At 38.5% G+C, this 23,477-nt stretch overlaps 1 protein-coding gene across 1 annotated transcript in view; it reads left to right on the forward strand.

Moving 5' to 3' along the window:
- Positions 1–23,477, forward strand: part of TTC6 (tetratricopeptide repeat domain 6) — a 200,784-nt gene that overhangs the window by 32,532 nt on the left and 144,775 nt on the right. Inside the window, exons 2-3 of the mRNA XM_052660010.1 lie at positions 19,404–19,496; positions 22,892–23,101. Coding sequence (XP_052515970.1) covers positions 19,404–19,496; positions 22,892–23,101 — 303 coding nt within the window. The remainder of the gene's footprint in view (positions 1–19,403; positions 19,497–22,891; positions 23,102–23,477) is intronic.

Raw genomic sequence — 23,477 nt, forward strand, 5'->3', positions numbered from 1 at the left:
CCTTCTTTCTGCTGACTTGAGATTGTTGTTGTTGTTGTTGTTCTTTTTCTAGTTCTTTTAGATGGTAAAGGTTAGGTTGTTATTTGAAATTTGAAATTTTTCTTGTTTGAGGAAGTCTTTATTGCTATGAACTTCCCTCTGAGGACTGCTTTTGCTGCCTCCTATAGAGTCTTATATGATTGTATTTTTAAAATGCTTTAAATTGAAAAGATAGTAAAAGCATAACTTTAAAAAAATATTTGGAAGTTGGAACTGACAGAATCATTAGAGAATAAAGCAGTTCAGGGCTAAGTAATTTTTCTCTTGGTTTGTCTAGTCTCATAAATTTAAGCAAAAATATGTAGTGTGTACTTGGACAAAATTTAAATTAGTTTAAATAATAGCACTCTCAAAAATATGAGTAAGTCAGGTATTTGAGTTATTAAAAATTTTTGTTTTCTAATTTATAGAGAACGAGACTAGATTTTATAGTTGATTATAGTCTACTAATGCTAATCTGGAGATTATGTAAATAATTTCTAAATTTATATTAAGTGTGTGATTTCAGGATGCTGTGGATGGGTTTGGAAACTGTGAGGAAGTGATTTTGGCTGCTCTTTGGATGTGTCGCTTACAACCCCTCACCACCCCCCACCCTCACCCCTGGCCTCACCCCCAAGTTGTTTAAATCATTTGCACGTCTAGTGTAGTGGGCTTGGAGATTTTGACATAAAGACTGGAAAAATAAGAATCATGACCAATGCCACCTTTGAATTTTGATACTGTAAAGATGAGTGTTAGTTGCTCAGTCATGTCTGACTCTTTGTGACCCCATGGGCTGTAGTCTGCCAGGCTTCTCTGTTCGTGGGATTTCCTGGGCAAGAATACTGGAGTGGGCTGCCATTTCCTTCTCCAGAGGATCCCGACCCAGGGTTTGAACCCAGGTCTCCTGCATTTCAGGCAGATTCTTTACCATCTGAGCCACCTGGGCTTAAGTCCTTAAAGATGAATATTTATAATGAAACAAGTTGACAACATTTTCATCTAAATAGAGAAAGTGAGTGGTACCCAAAAAAGCAAAGACTAAAGAAGAAAAAAATACTCTTATGTATAAAATGGATAGTTTCTCATAGTTTCTCAAATAATTCCTCTAGTTTCCATTTAACTTTCTGTATTTTAAGCTATTTCCTGCAGTTTAAAAATAAAACCTTGTGTTTTAATTTCTGTTAATATACTACTACTTTGCTACCATGTGATTGATATGAATTATGATATCTTGAATTTTTAGAGTATGAACCCCCAAACAGGATTATTGTTCTTTTTTTTTTTTCAGAACTACCCTTGTGTCAATTTGAAGTTACCATCTTTTTCTTTGAACTTTTGGCTGTATCTATAATATAGGCATATCATATCCCTTTTCTAGATTTTTATTTTTCTAACAGCTCCTCCCACTCTTATTCATTATTCAGCATGACTTAGCATCATGCAGGGGCCCAAAATACTTTGAATAGGTATCAACAAAAGATAATAAAATGACTGTAGATTCCCAGAAAATGTAAAGATAAACATTAATCTGCTACTACGACTACCCAGTACCTGTGATCACTCAATATTTTATTTGTGGGTATTCATAAGAGACTTTACTGCAAAGTCTTCATTTTTGTTTAATTAAAAAATTAATGTATTTATTTTTGGTTGCCCTGGGTCTTTATTGCCGCATGAAGACTCTCTCTAGTTGCGGTGAGCAGGGGCTACTCTTCGTTATGGTGCAAAGGCTTCTCGTTGTGGTGGCTCCTTTTGCTGTGGAGCACAGGCTCTGCGTGCACAGGCTTCAGTAGTTGGGGCACATGGGCTCAGTAGTTGTGACTCAAGGGCTTTAGAGCGCAGGCTCCGCAGCATGTTATTCCAGTTTAGAGATCGAACCCTTGTTCCCTGCATTGGCAGGAGGATTCTTAACTGGATCACCAGGGAAGTCCCTTCCACAAAGTCTTAACCATGGCTCTTAATTTCAGTTTGTTGTTATTTTCTTTTAATATGTAAAGTTGGAATGATAATAGTCATTATCACATGGATTTGTTGAATAATGTCTGTCAAGTGTTCACTGATGCTTGGACCACCGTAAGTGCCAAGTAATTCTTAGCTTTCATGATATATTCTTTTGCCTATCTCTTGTTAAATATCTGGCTTTTGGATGTGGGTTAGATATTTTGGAAAGAAGCAAATGTCATTTAAAGCAATGTCTTTCAAATACAATGGGTGAACACTTTTGGAGTAAAGCCTTTTTGGGTCAAAAATCCAGGTATAGCAATGAAAAAGAAAGACAGTTTTTTCTTTTGTAGAAGGCAAAGTGTCTCTGAATGCAGTTCGAAAAGATATTCCAAAAATTACGGAATTAAGTGTGGAACTTCCAAAATGGACTCCTTTAAAGTAGTTGGCAGCATCGAGAATGCAAAGAATGAGGTGTTGCCCAGCATTAATTCAGTCATGAAATGTCTTTGAATGAGTACTATATACACATCATTTGTTATGATCTCGTGGAAGGGACAGGCTTCAAATTCCCACACAATTTTGCAAGCCACATGGTGCTATGATCTGTAGATGTGGGTGCTGTGGTTGTGGGTAGATGAAGTCAAGGATGCTAATGTGTGAACATGGATGAGTTTGATTTAAGAAGATTACCCTGTCTAGTGGGAGAATGAAATAGCTTTGGTAGGTGGTGGTAAGGTTGGTTGTAGGTTATAACAGCTAAGAGGCCAGTGTGGAAATTCCAGAAATATTTAGGCAGCAACTTAAGGATTTGGTATTGAGCTGGATTTTGGAGATGAGGGAGAGGAGAAATGTCAAAGATGTTTCCTCCTTTCTGACATTTGTACATTGCCATTCTGGAAAACAACTAGCTGCTTCTCCTTTTTAAAAAAATATTTGTTTATTTGGCTTTGTTGGGTCTTAGTTGCAGCAGGGAATCTTGAATCTTTGTTGCTGCATGCATGATCTTACGCTGTGGCATGAGAACTCTTAGTTGCGGCACGTGGGGTCTAGTTTCCTGACCAGGGATTGCATCCAGGCCCCATGCTTTGGGAGCATGGAGTCTTAGCCACTGAACCACCAGGGAAGTCCCACACAATGAAGTTCTTGAAATCTGTAAAGAGCTAGAGATGGATGATTCTAAAGTCACATTCTAACCAGATAGAATGGCATAAATACAAAATAGAAGTTCAAGTAATGTGTTGTGTGAGCAATGAATTCTGCGTGAGCTTTCAAGGAGGACAGACAGTTCAATAAAAAATCATTTTCAAAAGGTTTAGAAGGCTTGGAAGCTTTCCAATTAAAAAAAGAAGAAAAACAAAAAACAAAACAAAAAAACCCTCCTCCTCCCCCAAACCTCCTGAACGCCTTATTTATCTACCTATGCCACCTGGAGAGAATCCCTGAAACAGTGTATTCAGAAAGAAAATTCCTGACAGCGGGACAAATGTAAGTAGGGGTACTAAGCCAAGAAAGGACCCAATGTATTTGGGAAACTATACCAGTATGAATGATTTGAGACAATCTATAAAGAAAAATAACACATTTACAGTCATACCTCAGTGATATTGCGGGTTCATTCCAGACCATTGCAATAAAGTGAGTCACACGAATTTTTGAGTTTCCCATTGTGTATAAAAGTTATGTTTACACTATAATGGAGTCCATTAAGTGTGCAGTGGTAGTATGTCTGAAAAATGTACATACCTTAATTAAAAAATACTTTGATGCTAAAAATCATCTGAGGCTTCAGGGAGCTGTAATCTTTTTGCAATAGTAACATCAGAGATCCCATTTCACAGATCACCCATAACAAATATAATAATAAAAAAAGATTGAAATATTGCAAGAATTACCAAAATATGACACAGAGACACCAAGTAAGCCAATGCTGTTGGAAAAATGACACCAATAGGCTTGCTGGATGTGGGGTTGTCACAAACCTTCAGTTTGTAAAAAACGCTTTATCTACAAAGTACAATAAAGCAAAGTGCAATAAAACAAGGCATACCTGTATTGGTGTGCTTCGTGAATTGAAATTTACTTCATACATTGCTTATCATTATGTAGATTTTTTCACAGGTATCAATTTTATAAAATATTATTTGGATTAATAAAGTTTAAAGCAGAAGGTCAAAGTAGAGTGGTTGTTTAAATTCTTTAACTTAAACTCCCAGTGAAAGTAATTTTGGGAGGAGATACCAATTTATCTTGTTTTACAGACAATATGGTATGTAGTGAGGCGATAACATCAGTTCAAGCCATGTAACTCTACATAGGGAGATAAGTTTGATTTCTTTTGTTGATATATACCAACTCTTAAAAGTATTTGTTTTGTCAGAAATTCCAGAGTGGAAAATTCATTCCTTTGGTCCTCTTTAGAAATACATTTTTCCCCACAAAGTGGTGATTTCTTGTTACTTATCAGTCATTTACATCAGGGGTCACCAAACTTCTCTGTAAAGTAAATAGTAGATAGTAAATAGTTTAAGCTTTGTGGGCCGAAAGGTGAAATCAAGAACAGTGTGTAGGTACTTATATAATAAGAGAAAATGAATTTCCAAAAATATCAATGAAATTAAAATTTTTAAATGGACATTGAAATTTGAATTTCACATGATTTTTTACATGTCACAAAATATTATTTTTCTTTTGCTTTTTAAAAGTCATTAAAAAATGTAAAAACCATTCTTAGCTCATGAACCAAACAAAAACAGGTGACTGGCCAGATTTGGTAGGCCATTTTTTGCCAAGTCTTGATTTATATTATATTATGAAAGACTGTCATTTTATGTGATCAAGTTTTCCTCTTTTGAACAAAAGAGAGATGGAGGGGACCTTGGCCATTGTTACTTAAAAGTGTGAGTTGGTGAGGCTTGTAGTTGGAGGTATTCTTGGTTTGACTGGTCTTGGCTTTCTGTTTTTAGAAAAGCCCTGGATAAATAAGATGTCTGAAAAAGTCTTTCTTTTACCTTCACTTTAGAAATGTATATGAAGGTAAATGATTATGGAAACTCATGACATTTTTGAGAATACATCCATGCTTCCACTCTAAAATTTGGATCTTGGTCTTACAAAGCTATAATCATTGGGTGACATTGAGTTTATTTTTCTTTGAAATATAAATTATATGATGATTAATTACCAAGACTTAGAAGTTGGTTAATCAAGGGTTACTCTTAATCATCTGTTCTCTTATTCATGTTATCAAGTTGAAACCTTTTTGCTTTGCTAGTTATGCTAGTTGCTTTAGACATGATATTCATGATATTAATATAGATAAAATTTTGAGAAAAGTGTCTTTTGTTCTACCATTGACTGTTTGAAAAGTCACAGAATTTCCCTTATGAAATTTAATGCAGAGATTTATTCTGTGAGGAGTCAGGTTCCCAAATCAGCACTTAAATTGAAAATGATGAACACTCCTAACTACCCCTGAGCATCTTAAAGGACAAGAGGCCAGATAAAACAGCTACACAGGCTTCCCAGGTGGTGCAGTGGTGAAAAAATCTCCCTGCAAATGCAGGAGGTGAAAGAGACGCAGGTTTGATCCTTGGGTTGGGAAGATCCCCTGGAGAAGGAAATGGCAACCCACCCCAGTATTCTTGCCCGGAGAATTCCATAAACAGAGGCTCCTGGTGAGCTAGAGTCCATGGAGTCAAAAAGAGTCAGACACGTCTGAACGGCTAAGCACACAGCACACACCGCAAGACAGCTACACAGTCTCCAAGTAAGCCCAGGGGAGCTAGGCTGAGCCCAAGATGACGTGGCTGGTTAATGTTTTGGAGCTGTACATCTGCTTAAAACTGAAATCACACTCCTTAGGTGAGATGTTCATACTCTGAGGCTGCATCGGGAACTGAGGCAGCAGCCAAGTCATGCTTGTCATCTTAAGCACATACAAGAGCCTTGATTTAAATAGATGATTCTTTTTCTCCTTCTACTCCCAACATATATAGTTAAATCTGTTGGAGCCAAATAAATATATAATTACAAAGCAGTTTACAAATGAAACGAGTTATAAATTTAAATATATTTTTCGATTAGCCCATCTATATTATATTTCTGCTTAAGCAAGAGCAGTGATTTCTAGCATACCAGAGACTCCTGGGATCATATGGAGGTGGGCGGGAGGAATGAGTGGAGAGGGCATTGGCCTCCCAGCACTCTCCATCAGTCCTTACCCAAGTGCAACATTCCTTTTTTTTTTTTAAACTTTATTTATTTTTGGCTGCTCTGGGTCTTTGTTGCTTAGCACAGGCTTTCTCTAGTTGCAAGCGAGCAGAGGCTGCTCTCCTATTGCACCAGAGCACAGGCTCAATAGTTGTGGCGCACGGGCTTAGTTGCCCTACGGCATGTACAGTCTTCCCAGACCAGGGATCAGACTCATGTCTCCTGTGTTGCTAGGTGGATTCTCTACCACTGAGCCACCAGGGAAGCCCCTGGCATTCCTTTTTGATCTACTGGTTTGCTGGACCTTCAAGCATGAAATTGACAAAAAAAGATCCTGCTTTTTTTTTCTTTTTTAAATATTTGGCTTGCTGGGTCTTTGTTAATGGGCACAGGCTTTGCATTGCAGTGGTTTCTCTTGCGGTGGAGCACAGGCTCCAGGGTGTGCGGGCTTCAGCAGCTGCAGCACGCGAGGCTTCCAGGCTCTGGAGCATTAGGCTCAGTGCATGGGCTTAGTTCACGGCATGTGGGATCTTCCCGGGTCAGGGATTGAACCCATGTCTCCTGCAGTGGCAGAAGGATTCTTTACCACTGAGCTACCAGGGGAGCCCAAGATCCTGCTTTGTAAAAAGCTGAAAGTTGATTTAAAGTTGATTTCTACATGTCTAAATTCTCCAGTGCCTGTCCCCACGCCTAGCAGTTTTCCTGCCCCTCTCAGGCAGTTGCTGTCTTGTCATATGGCCTGTGGGATGCCTTATCTGGGCAGAGGTTCCCTTAGGAGAGGAGGGAGGGGAAATAAAGAAAGATAACCCCAAACTCATTTGATCTCGATCTGCTAAAGCCCCCCTCTGCCTCCAGCCTTGTCATTTTCTGCTCATGTCCTCTGAGGGGGTAGGTGGAGGGGGCATTACCCAGCTCCCATCCTGGTGGCATTCACCGCAGCTCAGGGCTCTCAGAGTTCTCAAGTTATACTGTGCTGGCCCCAGGACTGCATTTGTGACTTTTGTGGGCCCAAGACACTTTTGCCTTTGGAGTTCCTTGTATTGTAAAAAATATTTGAAGATTATTTGACTCTGTTGGTATAAAAAAGAAATAGAATTCAGGCTGGATTCATTATTACATGTTCATACTTATAAGTATCATTTTCATCTGATTGTAAAAGAAATGAAAATGAAAACATTTTTGTAGGTCTTCAAAATATCACAGGCCCTGGGCACTATATCTGCTGAGTCTACCAGACATGTAAGCCCTGGTTAGAGCAGGGGGATTAGGTTGGGGAGAAGGACTCTTTTTCATCCCTTAGATGTGTTAAGTTAATTAATTCTTTTACTCTTTACTTATAACACCCATTCTCCCCAATCATATACCTACTATGAATCAGACATGAGTTCTATTGGATTGAACCAGGAGACAGATTTGAGAGACAGACGTGTCACTCCTCTCAGAAGACAAAGGCTTTCTTGTGGGATTCTGCTGATCATGCCTTAGCTTTTTCATTCGCTGTTTTTTTTTTAATTTTTTCCCACAAGTGACTCCATATTCATGCAGATGAGATTTTGGGAAGTTTGTTCGTAAGACTTTGCCAGGCATGTCCAAACATATCTGAATTCCATTTAGACTCAAGGTAGCCTCCCTATATTTCAAAAACTTGAGTTATTTTTTATTAATATTTTCCTTTGATCTGTGAAGATATCCTTAAGGAACGGAGAATGAGAATTTTTTCTTTCAGATTTTGTTGTTGAGTCTTCATTGTGGCCCACTGGCCCTCTCTAGCTGGGGCACTTGGGGGCTTCTCTGGTCGCAGCACTAGGGTTTCTCTTGTGGCAGAGCATGGACTACAGAGTGTGTGGGCCCCGTCGTTGTAGCACGTGGCCTCTCTAGTTGGGTTTAGTTACCTTGCAGCGTGTGGGTTCTTAGTTTCCCAACCAGGGATTGCATCTGCATCCCCTGCATTGGAAGACAGATTCTTAACCACTGGCCCACCAGGAGAGTCCCAAGAATGAGAATTTAAAGAGAATATTCTTTTAAATCTTCTTATTTCCACTGACTGTATCTTCAGTTAGGCCCTCATCAGCTTTCACGTGAATCCTTTCAACATCTTCAGGACCAACTGCCAGTTCTTACCCTCACTGAAGTTTATTTACCAGGTACTTGTTATTGTGTTATTTCTCACAAAAATTTGGCTGGATTCCTACTGATCACAGGATAGAGTCCAACTCCAAAATGTAGATAACCTAGAGGGTGCTTCATGATTTAACCTTACTAGCCTTATACTTTTCTCTTGCAATCTGATGTCAATCACCAGATATATCAGTCAGCTAATGCTGTGTAACAGCAGCTTTCCGAATCTAGTGGCTTATGACAGTATTATTATAGCTCTCACATCTCTTGGCTGGAGTTATTTGATCTGAACTGAACTTGCATATGGGTCTGCGAGTCCAATTGTTCATGTATCAGTGGGTCAACAGGAGGCTTTAACTGGAGCAGCTCTGCCCCTGTGTTTCCCTTTGGGGACTAACGTGTAGAGCAGGCACATCCATGCCTGTTTTCACCTCAAACCCATTGGTTTGACCAGGCATGCCTTTCTCACAGTGACAGCAGAAGCTCAAGACAGTGAAATGCAGGACCTCCTGAGCTCTGGGCTTGGAATTGGCCCGTCATCACTTGTGCCAAGTAGTGGCACAGGTGGTAAAGGTTCATTCTGAGCCATTGTGTCATGAGGAAGCCTGGCAAGTCTATTCTTGCTGAAACACTGTTATGATATTTCTTGCTTCTTGATCCTGTGACTCCTTTGGTCCTTCTCCCACTGATTCTGTGAGTCTTGCCCGTCTTCCAGTGCCTCTTATATGACAAGAGCCTGTTTTTGATGCTTCTGACTGAGAATGTTGATTGAATCATTTGATGACTTGAGTAGGCTCCTTGCGTTCCCCGACAGATGAACTTCCTTGCTCCTAAAATTCGCAAAGTGGGAGGAGGGAAAGTAAGAATGTAGATAATGTGGTACAAGTTCTAACAACTTCATATAAACCAGGTGAATAGAATGATTTCGCTTTTGAATTGAAATCTGGCTATCAGGAAAGCCATTTTAGAGAATCAGGTAAGCACACAGCCAAAAGACTTATTCCCATCCCTTGAAAATAGACATGGGGGTGGGTAGGAAGTGAAGGAGCCAGTGTGAATATGGCCTCTATCCTCACCCTGCTTATCTTGAGTAAGTGGCATGTGTGTGCCTGCCCCTTGGGGAAGAGAAAGGACCTAAGAATCTGCCCAAAGAGTATTTTTCCACACTAAATGCCCTTTGTATTCCCCAGACACATTTAGATCCTACCTTTCTCTCATGCCTATTTTAAGGAAACAATGCCTTCTATTCTAAAAATATTTAATCTGTCCCCTCCTTGCCCTAACTCCATGGTACAAGTTTACTTTCTACCTCTCTTATGGCATGGATTATTGTTATTTACACAGATACCAATACATTTGTCTGTCTAGGCTGTGAATAACTAAGTGATTGGAATTAAGTCTTACTTGTCTTTCTGTTTTTAGTAGGATGGATCAAATGAATGCTAAATGACCTGGAGGCAAGATTATTTATATTTTGTCTTTTTATCCCTTACATCACATAGTTCCTCAGACTTAAGAGTTAACTATAAATACATATTTGTCAAATGTTGTAAATAAAAATATGCTTATACTTGGAGACCTGAATTTTATTATTGAAGAATTTATGTTATTAAATCATATGTGATATTAGAAGGCTTTAAGAATATACTTATGGACTCTGCTGAATCATTTCCACTCCTAGATCCATGTGAGAAAAGTTTGGAGGAGTTTGAATTTGGTATGGGGAATACATAACAGAAGCTGGATTATTGATTCTCCTTTATGGATGATATTAGTCATTCTTCATCTGAACTAAAGATGTATACATTGCCTAAAATAAAAACAGTTTGGGTATTACTTATAGATTTATGTTTCTTAGGGGACTTACAGAATTTCCTTCCTTGGCTTTGCCTAGTAATAGGACAAAGAACCATGTTCTTGGTATAGCCTGCTTCAAGTAAGCGCCCTAATTCTCTGTAACTGTGTAGTTTTCAAATACTATAGCAGTGGTGCTTAGCATGTGTCTTTTAAAGTTGCTGACATAGGTAATGAAATGTCAGATGATAATATTTCATGATGTACAGGATAATTATGTGGGACAAAGAAAGGCGTATTAAGTTATCACCCAGTATATATTGCTAATGCACATACTTTTTGTAAAGACCTAGCACAAAATACTTACCTTTTTATTGGACTTTCTTAAGCAATATATATCTTTTAAAAGAGCTAAGAAAAATTATGTAATTATAGATAATAGGAAAGAAAACATATTATTACCTAAGTAGGAATGGTAATTGCTTTGAGCTCTTGAAGTCTTGGGTTCTCTAGGAACTGCCATGAAATATCTGAAGAGTTAGAATTTAGCCTTTAGTGCCTTTCAAAGTTATTTCTTTGTAACAAATCACCTCAGAACTTAGCAGTTTAAAACAATGAATATGCATTGTTTCACATAGTTTCTGTGGGTCAGGAGCAGCTTAGCTAGATGACTCTGACTGGAGGTCATGGGATTGTGGTCAAGATCTTACTCTGTGTGTGTGTGTGTGCGTGCGCACTAAGTCACTTCAGTCGTGTCCGATTCTTTGCGAACCTATGGACTGTAACCCGCCAGGCTTCTCTGTCCATGGGATTCTCCAGGCAAGAATACTGGAGTGGGTTGCCATGCCCTTCTGCAGGGTATGTTCCCGACCCAGGGACTGAACCTGCGTCTCTTATGTCTCCTGCGGTGGCAGGCATGTTCTCTACCACTTTGCCACCTGGGAAGCCCCAAGACCTTGTTGGGGGCTGCCATTTGAAGACTTGATTGTTGGGGACTAAAGGGTCTGGTTCCAGGATGCCTCAGACACAAGACTGGCAGTTTGGTGTAGGCTGTTGGCAGGAGACCTCAGTTCCTTACTGTGTGGACCTCACCATAGGACACTGCTTGAGTGTCCTCGTTACATGCCATCTGGCTTCCCCTAGAGCAAGTATTCTAAGAGGGAACAGGGTTGGACTTGCAGTATCTTTTATGACATAGCCACATACTGTCATTTCCACTGTAGCTTATCAATGACACAAGTCTGCCATATTCACTGAGGAGGAAGACTACTCAAGGGCATGATTACCAGCAGATGGAAATCACTGGGGACCACCTTGGGCATGGGATATCAGAGTCTGTTGTAATAAGATTTGCATATGGTACTACAAATGTTTTTGATATTTATACTTATGTGGCTGCCATTCAGGTTCTTTTTTTTTTTTTTAATCGTATTTTTTAGAAGTGACAGTTTACTGAATACAGGGGTCAGCCATCCAGAACAATCCCATAAACTGTTTAATTAAAAAAAAAAAAAAAGTCAAATGTGGTTAAGAACGAGTGCAAAGCAGCTCTGGCACATTCTTGTGCCTGTGAGCAGGATTCTGCAGGCCAATGCCAGCAGGGTTTTGCCTGCGGGAAGCAAGAGAAAGTCAATGCAAATCAAGGCAGTTTCTCAAGAAAATAACCTGTGTGGACAGGTATTTGCTTAGGGCCATAAAAATGTCTTTTCTTTCCTTCTTTCTGAAACTTGAACTTCATAGTAAGTTATTTAAAGGCAGTGCACCTTGAATAAGTGCTGATGAAACCATAAATGGGTATGTGGGAGAAACACACTCTCAGCCTCTATCTTGGCGGGCAGCGTCGTTTGGGGACAGCTGGATTATGTGAGGAAGGGTAGGGGGAAGTTGCTCTTCCCATCACTTTTTAAAGATGACTGAAAAACTACTGGGCCTGCCTAACAGGCCACCGGAACACTTCTGCTTCTGTTGCTGGTTCCTCTGCTGGAAGCAGGTTAGGGAAAAAGACCACCATCTCTGTTTGTTTTGAATACTACCCAGCACACTTTGGGGCGCAGAGCTCTGGTTTCAGTGTCTGTGACATGTGGCTTCCTTCAGACTTTATTCATCTTTCAGGTTCCTTCCATCTCTGATGTTTTGGGTTCTAAGTTTGACACCACAGGTAGAAACTGCTCTGAGAAACATATGAAAAATGTATCTAGGATTGTGAAACTGGACTGCTCACAGCTTTATAAGTTCTCAAGTTTTAAAACATTTGTTCAACACTGTGCCAGACCTTGTGTAAAATGAAGAACAATGCTAGTTGTTATAGTTTCTGACTCAGTTGGAGAGACAAAATGGAATTAATACTGCTCTTAGGTAAAGGGGGCTTCTCTGATGGCTCAGTTGGTAAAGAATCCACCTGCAGTGCTGGAAACCCAAGTTTGATCCCTGGGTGGGGGAGATTCCCTGGAGAAGGAAATGGCAACCCACTCCAGGATTCTTGCTTGAAAAATCCCACGGACAGTGGAGCCTGGCAGGGTACAGTCCACGGGGTCACGAAGAGGCAGATGCAACTGAACAACAGACAAACACTTGGGCAAAACACTAATCGTATTTCTTTAAAAAATTATCTTTGCTTTTCTTTTTAGTCCTACATTCAAAATTTCTGATTCAAGTCAATTTTAATATCTCAGTTTTTTAGTTTTCCTCATATTTGTTAAGGCATTGTTTTGATAGTTTATATTTTTGTTGCTTTTTGCATTTTTTTTCCTTTTCTCATTTTCTAAATTTGTTTTTGTGAATTGATTTTATGTCTAAATAATATGATTTCTAATACTTTTGCAATAGATTCTGCTAGGGTTTCTAGTCATATAGTCATGTCCTCTTCAATGCTCAGTAATTCAGTTAAATTATTTCTTATAATTTTATATTTATTTCATATCTGGAATTTATTTTGTTTTTTTATTTCAATGTTAACAGTAATAGGTATTATTACATATACGATATTTTTTGTTTTCATATATTATTTCATTTATTCCTAAGGATAAATATAAGAAGTATGCACTGTTATTATCTCCATTTTACAAAACCAAGGTCTGGAGAGAGTAAGTAACTCATTCAAGTCTGCCATATGGTGTTTGAGTTAAGACTTGAAGCAACTTTTGACTTCAAAGCATGTGTGCTCAACCAGCTTATCCCATGGGATTGTCACTTGAGACTGCCATGATAGTAACTCTTATCTGTTACCTCCACATCAGTTTATGTTACTGAAATTTAGAACTAACACTAACAAAATTGATATTAATAAATCATTATTTTTATATTACATGTCTTCAAAAAAATGTCAAATGCGATTTTTATTTCTATGAGTTTACTACAATACAGACAAAAGCAGTTCTTTTACCATTGGACAGTATCTTAGAATTATTAGGTATAGATTTTATTGCTATATTAGGAAGTATCAAAGAAGCAGGGAATATTTTCAAGTGCTCATCAAACCCAATCCCTTTTTTTTTTTTAACATTGAGGTGAAATTAACGTAAAATAAACCATCTTGAAGTGCACAGTTCAGTGCATCTGGTACATTTTCCCTGTTGAGTAACCATCACCTACATCTGGTTCCAAAATGATTTCATTATCCCCAAAGGATATACACCACATGCATTAAGCAGTCACTCCCCATCAGTGCCCTCCCTCCAGCCCCTGGCAGCCACCAGTTGGTTTTCTGTCTCAGTGGACTTACCTCTTCTGGATGTTTCATGTAAATAGAATCATGAAATATACGACCTTTTGTGTCTGGTATCTTTCAATTACCATAATAGTTTTGAGGTTCATTTATGTTGTGACATATGTTAATATGTCGCTTCTTTTTTTGGCTGAATAGTATTCCATTCTATTTATAGACACCCAGCTGATTTCTACATTTTGGTGATTGTGAATAGTGTTACTATGAATATTGATGTACAAATATCCTTTGCCAAGATACCTTGTTTCTACATATGCTGATTAGTTTGATTTGCAAGTCTTTTAATTGGGATTTTTGCATTTATGTTTACAAGTGATGCAAGCTGTAGGTTTCTTTAGTAAGATGTTTTTATCCATCTTTGACAGTTTTATGCTACCTACATTAAATATGTTGAGAGATTTCTTTTTTTTATCAGGAAATATTTTAATTGTAGAATAAATACTCAACACTCAGATTTTTCAAAATTTATTTTTACCACATTTACTTCAGATTGTTTAAATAAATAGAAAATTGCAAGTAAAGTAGCACCCCCTTTTGTACCTCTTTCCAGTAATTCTCTTCCACCTCTGATGTGAATGGTATCCTGAATTTGATCTTTGTTGCCGTCATGTTTTTATATTTTAATGATGTCTTTATAAGCCTAAAAGGTTGTGAAGAATTTTTTGTAGTTGTTCGTATTTCAAATTGACTGTTTAGTTATTAAATTAAAAAAAATGTAGTCTCTGGAGCCACATAGTTTTTGTTTGAAATTTCTAACTGTAATAGTGTGTTTTTTTAATATCTGTTTTTAGTTCTTTTAGTTTTCATGTTATGCCCTTTGAAGCTTTGTCATCAGTGCATACTGTTATGTTTTATGAAGGATTTGATTCTCTTTTTTTATGATGCATTGATCCTATTTTTCTTTCTAATACTTCTTGTTTTGAAGTCTGCCTTGTCTGATGTTAATATAATCAGTTCTGTTTTATCTTCGTATTTTCATGTTTTATTTTCCTTCATCCTTTTGTCTTTAACCTATCTGTGTCTTTATACTTAAAGTAGGTTTCCCATAGCAGTCATATAGTAGGGTCTTGTTTTTTCTGCAATGTGACTGTCTTTGTCTTTTAACTGGACTATTTAGCACCATTTACATGCAGTTATTGAAATGAAAGTGAAAGTGTTGGTCGCTAAGTCGTGTCTACCTCTTTGCAACTCCATGGACTGTAGCCCACCAGGCTACTGTGTCCATGGATTCTCCAGGCAAGAATACTGGAATGGGTTGCCATTTCCTTCTCCAGTGGACCTTCCTGATCCAGGGATTGAACCCATGTCTGCTGCATTGCAGGCGGATTCTTTGGCATTGAGCCACCAAACAGTCATTATTGATATTTATATCTTATATACATTATATATATGAATTATATGTTTTTAAAAACTTAATATATATAAATTATAAAGATATTTATATCTTGCTATTTGGTTTCTATTTTTTGCATTTATTGTTTGCCCCCCTTTTCTGCTTTACCTGCCTTTTTTTTTTTTAAAGCCTTTCATGCTATTTCATACTGTTAGCTTACTTACCTTTTTGTTTTATTGTTTTAGTGGATGCTATGGGATTTGCCAGAGCAGGAAATGGCAACCCACTCCAGTGTTCTTGCCTGGAGAGTCCTGTGGAAGGAGGAGCCTGGTGGGCTGCCGTCCATGGAGTAGCACAGAGTCGGACACGACTGAAGTGACTTAGCATGCAGGCATGCATTGGAGAAGGAAATGGCAATCCACTCCAGTATTCTTGCCTGGAGAATCCCAGGGATGGAGGAGCCTGGTTGGCTGCCATCTATGGGGTCGTACAGAGTCGGACATGACTGAAGTGACTTAGCAGCAGCGGCAGCATGGGATTTACAATAAGTATGTCTAGCTTATTCCACTAAATAGTGTATAATATAAGAAACATAGAGATGTATACTTCCTTTTCCCTTCTCCTATTATTGTTATCTCATTAGTGCATACTTCACTTCTATGTACGTTATAAATCTCAAAATGTATCATTTTTAAATAGTCTATTATATTTTAAAAACTTCAAAATGGGAAAGTATATTTTTTATTTGCTAAGTCGCTTCAGTTGTGTCCGACTCTGTGTGACCCCATAGACGGCAGCCCACCAGGATCCCCCATCCCTGGGATTCTCCAGGCAAGAACACTGGAGTGGGTTGCCATTTCCTTCTCCAATGCATAAAAGTGAAAATTGAAAGTGAAGTTGCTCAGTCGTGTCCGACTCTTAGCGACCCCATGGACTGCAGCCTACCAGGCTCCTCCGTCCATAGAATTTTCCAGGCAAGAGTACTGGAATGGGGTGCCATTGCCTTCTCCCATTTTTAAAATCATTTTATCATTTATTTTCACTATATGCATTCAAGTTTGGCCCCTTCTGCTTGAAGAATTTCCTTTAACATTTCTTGTAATGCAGCTTTGATGGCAATCAAACTTTTCACCTTTCGATTGCTACAGAAGTATTCCACCTTCAGTTTTAAAAGACATTTTTGCTGGCTATGGAATTCTGTGTGGACTGTTGTTTTCAGTACCAGTGCTCTAAATATGTTGCTTCCTTGTCTTCTGTCTTATATTGTTCTGACGAGAAGCCTGCAGTGTTACTTTGTGGTAATTCTGTCTATCTGCCTATATACTCAGTTGCGTTTGATTCTTTGCAACCCCCTGGACTGTAGCCCACCAGGCTCCTTTGTTCATGGAATTTTCCAGGCAAGAGCACTGGAGTGGGTTGCCATACCCTCCTCCAGGGAATCTACCTGATTCAGGGATTGAATCAGTATCTGTTGCATCTCCTGCATTGGCAGGTGGATTCTTTACCACTGAGCCTCCTGGGAATTAGTTGCCATAATTCTTTGTGTCTTTGTAATTGATGTATCTCTGAATGCTTCTAAGATTTTTTTCATTTATTACTTTTTTTTTCATTTTGATGATAATGTGTTTGTTTTGTACAGATATCTTCTGCTCTCTTCATACTCGGCTTTCTGTGACTCTAATTAAATATATGTTAGTGTGAGTGTTTTGTTAATTTTGTTTTGGTTTTTATTTCTCTCAGTGATTTATTTTGTGTGACTTCTTTTGCTGTGTCTTCAGGTTAGCTGATCTTTTCTTCTGCAATATTTTCTCTGGTTTTCATGCCAGTCAGTGAAAATTTTGTCTCAGGTAGTGGACATTTTATCTAGTCATTCCATTTGATTCTGTCTTTCGCCTACATTTGTTCCTCACTATATTTATATCTTTGAAAATTTATAATATTTATATTAGAAGTTTCAAGATTCTCACCTCTTAATTTCAATGTCTCTGTCATTTCTGGGTCTTTTTCTGTTGGTTTTTCTTCTGGTTATGTGTTACATACTCAGGCTTCTTCATATAAGTAGTAACTTTTGATGAGGTGTTGAACACAGTGAATTTTCCATTGTCAAGTACTGGATTTTGTTGTTTTCCTTTAAAAAGATCTGGAGTTTGTTCTGTTAGGCAGTTAAGCTACTTGAAGATCAGCTTGATCTTTTAAAGTATTTATTTTAAGATTTTTTTAATGTCCAAAGAGGTTTTTATTCTAGGGCTAATATATGATCCATCTGAGGTTTGTAATGAGTGAGTGAAGTCGCTCAGTCGTGTCCAACTCTTTGCGACCCCACGGGCTAGTAGCCTACCAGGCTCCTTCCTCCATGGGATTCTCCAGGCAAGAGTACTGGAGTGGGCTGCCATTTCCTTCTCCAGGGGATCTTCCCGACCCAGGGATTGAACCCGGGTCTCCCACATTCCAGGCAGACGCTTTAACCTCTAAGCCACCGGCGTGAGGTTTGTAATGAATGTAGCATATATTCAGAATGTCTAATGGGAGATCTGATGATTCCTAGCATTGTTTGGCGGCAACCCACTCCAGTATTCTTGCCTGGAGAGTCCCATGGACAGAGGAGCCTGGTAGGCTACAGTTCATGGGATTGCAAGAGTTGGACACAGCTTAGTGCTATCTTTCCCTGGTGACTCAGACAGTAGAGAGTCTGCCTGCAGTGTGGGAGATCTGGGTTTGATCCCTGAGTTGGGGAGATCCCCTGGAGAAGGAAATGGCAACCCACTCCAGTATTCTTGCCTGTAAAATCCCATGGACAGAGGAGCCTGGCAGGCTAGTCCATGGGGTTGCAAAGAGTTGGACACGACTGAGTGAGCACTGTGTGAAGTCTGGGAATTATGACGTCATCTTTTTGGCAATTGCTTTTTCCCCCTGGCAGTTTTTCTCTGTTTGGCCTCATGGGTTTCACTGTTTTACTGAGCAGATTGATATTCAGCCAAAGACTCAAGGATTCTGTTGCAGATTTCTGGAGCTGTTTAATCTGTGCAGCTCCCTCCTCCCCATACTGTGTCCTACGAATTCTACCCTCTTTGTCTTCCTTCTCTAATTTCTGTCTCTGCAACTCAGTGAGGTTCCTGGGCTCTGTGTGATTTCTCTCTCCTTATGTTGTGGTCTGAAAATTGTGTGAGGCAGAAATGTGGGGTGATTTAGCTCATAACGTTTTTTGTTTCCATTCTCTTAGCCATTATAGTCTTGCATTTCCTATTGTCCAGCCCTAAAAGAGTTGTCCTTATATTTTGTCCAGTTTTATAGTTATTTATGACAAGAGGGCAGACGTATAAGCCAGTAACCTCAGTTGCCTCTTTCTAATGAAGCAAAGGAAAGGTAGACAAGCAGCATTTTAAAGTACAAAGAATGTTCATATTTTGCTACTGACATTACTAAAAGTCCAGAGGAGAAAGGGGCCTTAAAAAGTCATGAATGTCCATTTTAAGGATGATAAAACTGAGGTAAAGGGAAACAAGATAACTTGCCTTGGGCAAGTTTGGGCAGAAGCTGGGTCTCTTCATTCCTGTTCATTGTTAGACATTGTGGTGTGCTGTTTCTTACCACTTCAGCTGAATTGAGGGTATATCATAGCAGTTAGCATCAGTAATGATGAAAATGACACTAGCAGTTCCACCCATTAACATTTAAAGTATATTTATATTCCTTCTTGTTCTTGGTTAGGTTAAATTTTACTTTTGATTTTAAATTTCTTGTGCAGCCATTTAAGAGCAGTGATTTATATTATCTGATTTAATATTACCTAATTGTTTTATTAAGCCTGATGATATATCTATAGAGGTCAGTAATTTTAAAAGTTTTAAATTGAAATGATAGACAAAATATTTTTACTGTGTCTTTGGTTTTGTCTTCTCATTTACTGCATTTTACTGACTACATTTAATTGCATTGAATAATATGCCTCAGTGATCTTTAAAACTGGCATTATTAACTTACATTACCAAATGTAAAATAGATAGCCAATGGGAATTTGCTGTATGTCTCAGGAAACTCAAACAAGGGCTCTGTATCAACCTAGAGGGGTGGGTGAGATGGGGAGGGAGATGGGAGGGAGTTTCAAAAGGGAGGGGCTATACCTATAGGTACACCTATGGTTGATTCATGTTGAGGTTTGACAGAAAACAACAAAATTCTGTAAAGCAATTATCCTTCAATTAAAAATAAATTTTAAAAATTCACATTATTTTAATTGTTTTCTTTTCCTCCTTCAAGGATATTTCTTTAATGGGAAAAAGGTACTGGCAGCAATCACCTCAAATGCAAGCAGAGCAAGGACCACAGATAAGTATTAAGGAAACTCAAATGGTAATGTGTTTAATAAAAATCATCCTCACCTATTTTAAAGTAACAGTCTGCTTCTGTTGCTTTAATGTTTTATCTAGAGAGTTAAAAAAAATCTCTGATGTATTTTAGAGGCGTGTTTAACTATAAACACATCTAATCTAATGCCATATGGAGAGTCTTGGCTACTTTGACTCACCATTTTTGCCTATCATAGATGTTCTCTGCTAAGGCTCAAAACTCTTCAGAAAGAAAAGGTTTTTAACAGTTCTTCTGCTCTGAACACATTTATATCTAGAAAGTGGCTGGAGAAATTAAAAGTTTTTAGTTTTTAAGAAAGCATCCCCTAATTCTTTATTTAGGTGGAAGAATTGTGAAAAGCACTGACAAGGGGAGCATTTTGTAGAGAAATACGGACACTTGGTGATAGAAGTTTGCTTCAGAAATAGAACTTTCTTTTCATCTATCACTGGCAAAATACTTATGGGACTCAAAGGAATCTGGAACATATTCCCTGTGAATGGGAAATGTCTCCGTGTGTGTAGAAACCCATATTTACATGAAATAAACAATGGCACGATGATCAGTCTTTTACAAAGGATTCATAAAATGATATCATTAGATAACAAGCTCCTTTAGTTCCTGAAAATATGATTCTGAGTACATACAAATTCAGATCACAGTTATTTTTAGGATAATATATCATGTTTAGAAAATGTACTGAATCTTTTCACAAAAATCATGGATCTTATAACGTTAGAGTTACTACAAGAGGTTGACTCCTAGAGTTTGAGATGCTTCTGGGTTGAGATCATGCACTTTTCCCCTTTGTAGTCTGATCATGTGTCTCAATACCCAGCGTGCGTGGCACAATAGTAGGTGGATAAATCAATTCTGAAGCCTTACCACGTATGCTATGGGCTTAAAACTGACATTTAGGGTAGCTGCCTCTGGGTGACACCATTTACAGGTAGATACCTGGAGAAGGAAATGGCAACCCACTCCAGTACTCTTGCCTGGAGAATCCCATGGAGGGAGGTGCCTGGTGGGCTACAGTCCATGGGGTCACAAAGAGTCGGACACGACTGAGCGAATTCACTTCACTTCACTTCACTTCACTTCATCAGACCTGTAAGCTTGTAACAGGTATAGTAAACTGAAACTGCAAGATCACTTAGGTTCAGAAAATTAAGAATATTCATTCACAGAATAAACTTGACATAATACCATTCACTGAATATTCATATAAAGTAAGAGAAAATATTATTCCATTTTGAAGGAAGCTGTGAAAAAGGCTAGTTTCAGATACCTAGCTTATATATCATCTTGATTGTTAAAAGAAAGGTTTAAACAAAAATATCAATTGTTTTGTAATTCTATAGGAACCATACCCTCAGCTTTGATATTTATAAGCAATCTCTGGACCTCTCCTGGCCACTGGTTTTTTAAGAGGAAGCTTACCACTTGTTTAGATCTTTTATCTTTTGTTTAGCTTTTATTAAGTTTATCACTTCTTTATCTTTTAAGTTGATACCTAGCCATGGTTAGAAAAAAAAAATGCGCTCCTCTATGGTGCCTTTAATTCCTAACACATTTTTGGGGTTCCTACCCTGGGTCAGAGAACAGAATTCTGTCTATTCATTCTACCTATCCTTTAGAGTTACTCTCAATATGGCCTTGGGCAGGTTACTTAACTTCATTATGCCCGTTTCTTCATCCATAAAGTGGGGTTGCGGACAGTTCCTACTTCATGGAGTTGAGGTGAAGATTAAAATTTTATGAGATAATGCTGCTATATGTTGACAGTTATGATGGTTACTTAGATGAATATACTATAGGATGATATGTGCTACAATAGAGCAGGTCATAGGGTAGTGATGAGATCAGTAATAGCTTTGTGGGTAGGTGAGGCAGAGTCCTGAGATGGTCACTTGCAGTTGGGGGATGACCATTGCCCTCTCAAGCTTTTCTTCTCCATTTTCTATTTTGGAGGGTGGCACCTTCATGTGTTCAGTCTCCCCAGCCAGATCCTGGGAATGTATGCTGCGAAAGCCAGGAGCAGAAAGAGTAAAAAGCAAGGGAGTGATGAACAGTTCCAAAAGTTATGGAATATAAAATGAATGAGTTTGGAGGTAGACACTATAAGCCCATAAGACATATTGCCTTTGTGTATCTATCCTGCCATTTTATGGAGGGACTTTTTAAACCCTTTTCACCAGTGAGGAAGATGAGGTTAAAGAGGGTTAAATAATTTGACTGAGATTACACATCTGTTAATAGATCCAGGATTTGAATCAAGTCCTATATAGATACAAAGCTCTTACTCTTTCTCCAGTACCACTGAGTAGCTTTGTAAAAACATGAGCTCCAGATTAAAGTTACATTTCACAAAAGTACGTTTCTTTGTTTAGCTATCCTTTCTTGCGTAATAAAGAAACTTAAAGAGTATTTGGTACTATTCACCATCTTTACCCCTTATTTGGACGACAGAGGATGAGATGGTTGGATGGCATCACCGACTCAATGGGCATGAGTTTGAGCAGACTCCAGGAGTTGGTGGTGAACAGGGAGGCCTGGCCTGCTGCAGTCCATAGGGCCACAAAGAGTCAGACACGACTGAGCGACTGAACTGAATTGAACTTACTTATTATCAAATGAGTACGCCAGAGAGAAAAGGGATACAATTGTGTTTTCAAGTCATTCTATAAAATTCAGATTCTGTGTAAATCAAACTGGTTTTATCATCTGTTAATCTGAGGCAGTGCTCATAATCCCCAATAATCTTGGTTTAGAATTGGATAATACCCAAAATATGTCTATAGAGGTACTTTCTTTGAGGCTCAGTGAGATAGATATTAAGTAAGTCAGACGTTTTTAAGAAACACAAAACAGGTGTAGGAATGATATTTTGTAAGAATTTTTCATTAGGGCTTGGCATGGAGCTGGGGTGTCTGTGTGGTCTTCTTGGGGCTCTGGGTGAGCCCTTCTCTGACAGACTGAAGTCACGCTTCTACAAGAGCATTTGGCTAGTAGGAATCTCATTGTTTAGGATGAAAGAACCTCAGATTGGGGAGAGGTTGAATATTTCAATGGGCTTGATTCTGTGTGAGTGTGGGGAAGAATCAGGGCAAGAGTAGAGTCTTATTATTTCCTTAGAGTTGTTGGATCATATGTGTCGGGTAGTAATATGTTTTGATACAAGGGCCAAGGAAAATAATTTGCCAAGCTTCACATTTTTCTTAAGTCCAGTGTGAGTTTCTCTTTCTCAGTCTTTCAGAGGAAGTTTATTATTTCTGCTTAATTTCAATCATGCATTTTTCATAATCAGTTTGTTGTCAGAGAGAAAACATTGCATAACTTAAAACTTTGGAAGGACCAATTTAAAAAAGCACGCTTTGTGCACTTATGTTTCCCAACAGAATGTGCTTGAGAAGCTTCCTGAAACTGTATCAAGTATTTTCCAGATTGAACAAGAGGATGTATTAGAATGGGGAACCTCAGAAGCAGAAAGCATATTATTTAAACCTCAGGAAACTTCGGAAGTTCAGTCAGCAAGTGAATCAAGTAAACCTCTGGAAGGCGCGCAGCCCATAGGTGATGCAAAAATAACGAAGCGGGTATCTTTAAAGGTAAAACACTACTTACGTTGGAAATAAAGTTGTGAGAGTTGAGAACGTTTAAGTGTGAAGATATGGCCCAGCATGGGCCAAGGTTTGTGAGAGGGTTCGTCCTGAAAAATGGCTTTTCATGTGAACTTGCTTGTCTGGGAAAAAAGGACTTCTGTTTCTTACAAACTTTTAGTCTCAAACCTAATTGCAGCTCTGGAGAGAGAAGAAAGATTTTTAAGGAATAAAGGAACCTTGGGGCTTTCAGAAACTGACCAAATGTTGTCTTGTTACCATCTTGAGAGAGTCAAGGACTGTAGCCTGGGGATCAGGATTGGGTGAATTTTGTAACCTGTGTTCCATTTAGGTTTCTCCTACTCCCAGTGTCTTTTTCTACTGT

This window comes from Budorcas taxicolor, chromosome 21, assembly GCF_023091745.1.
Source record: "Budorcas taxicolor isolate Tak-1 chromosome 21, Takin1.1, whole genome shotgun sequence".
NCBI lineage: Eukaryota > Metazoa > Chordata > Mammalia > Artiodactyla > Bovidae > Budorcas > Budorcas taxicolor.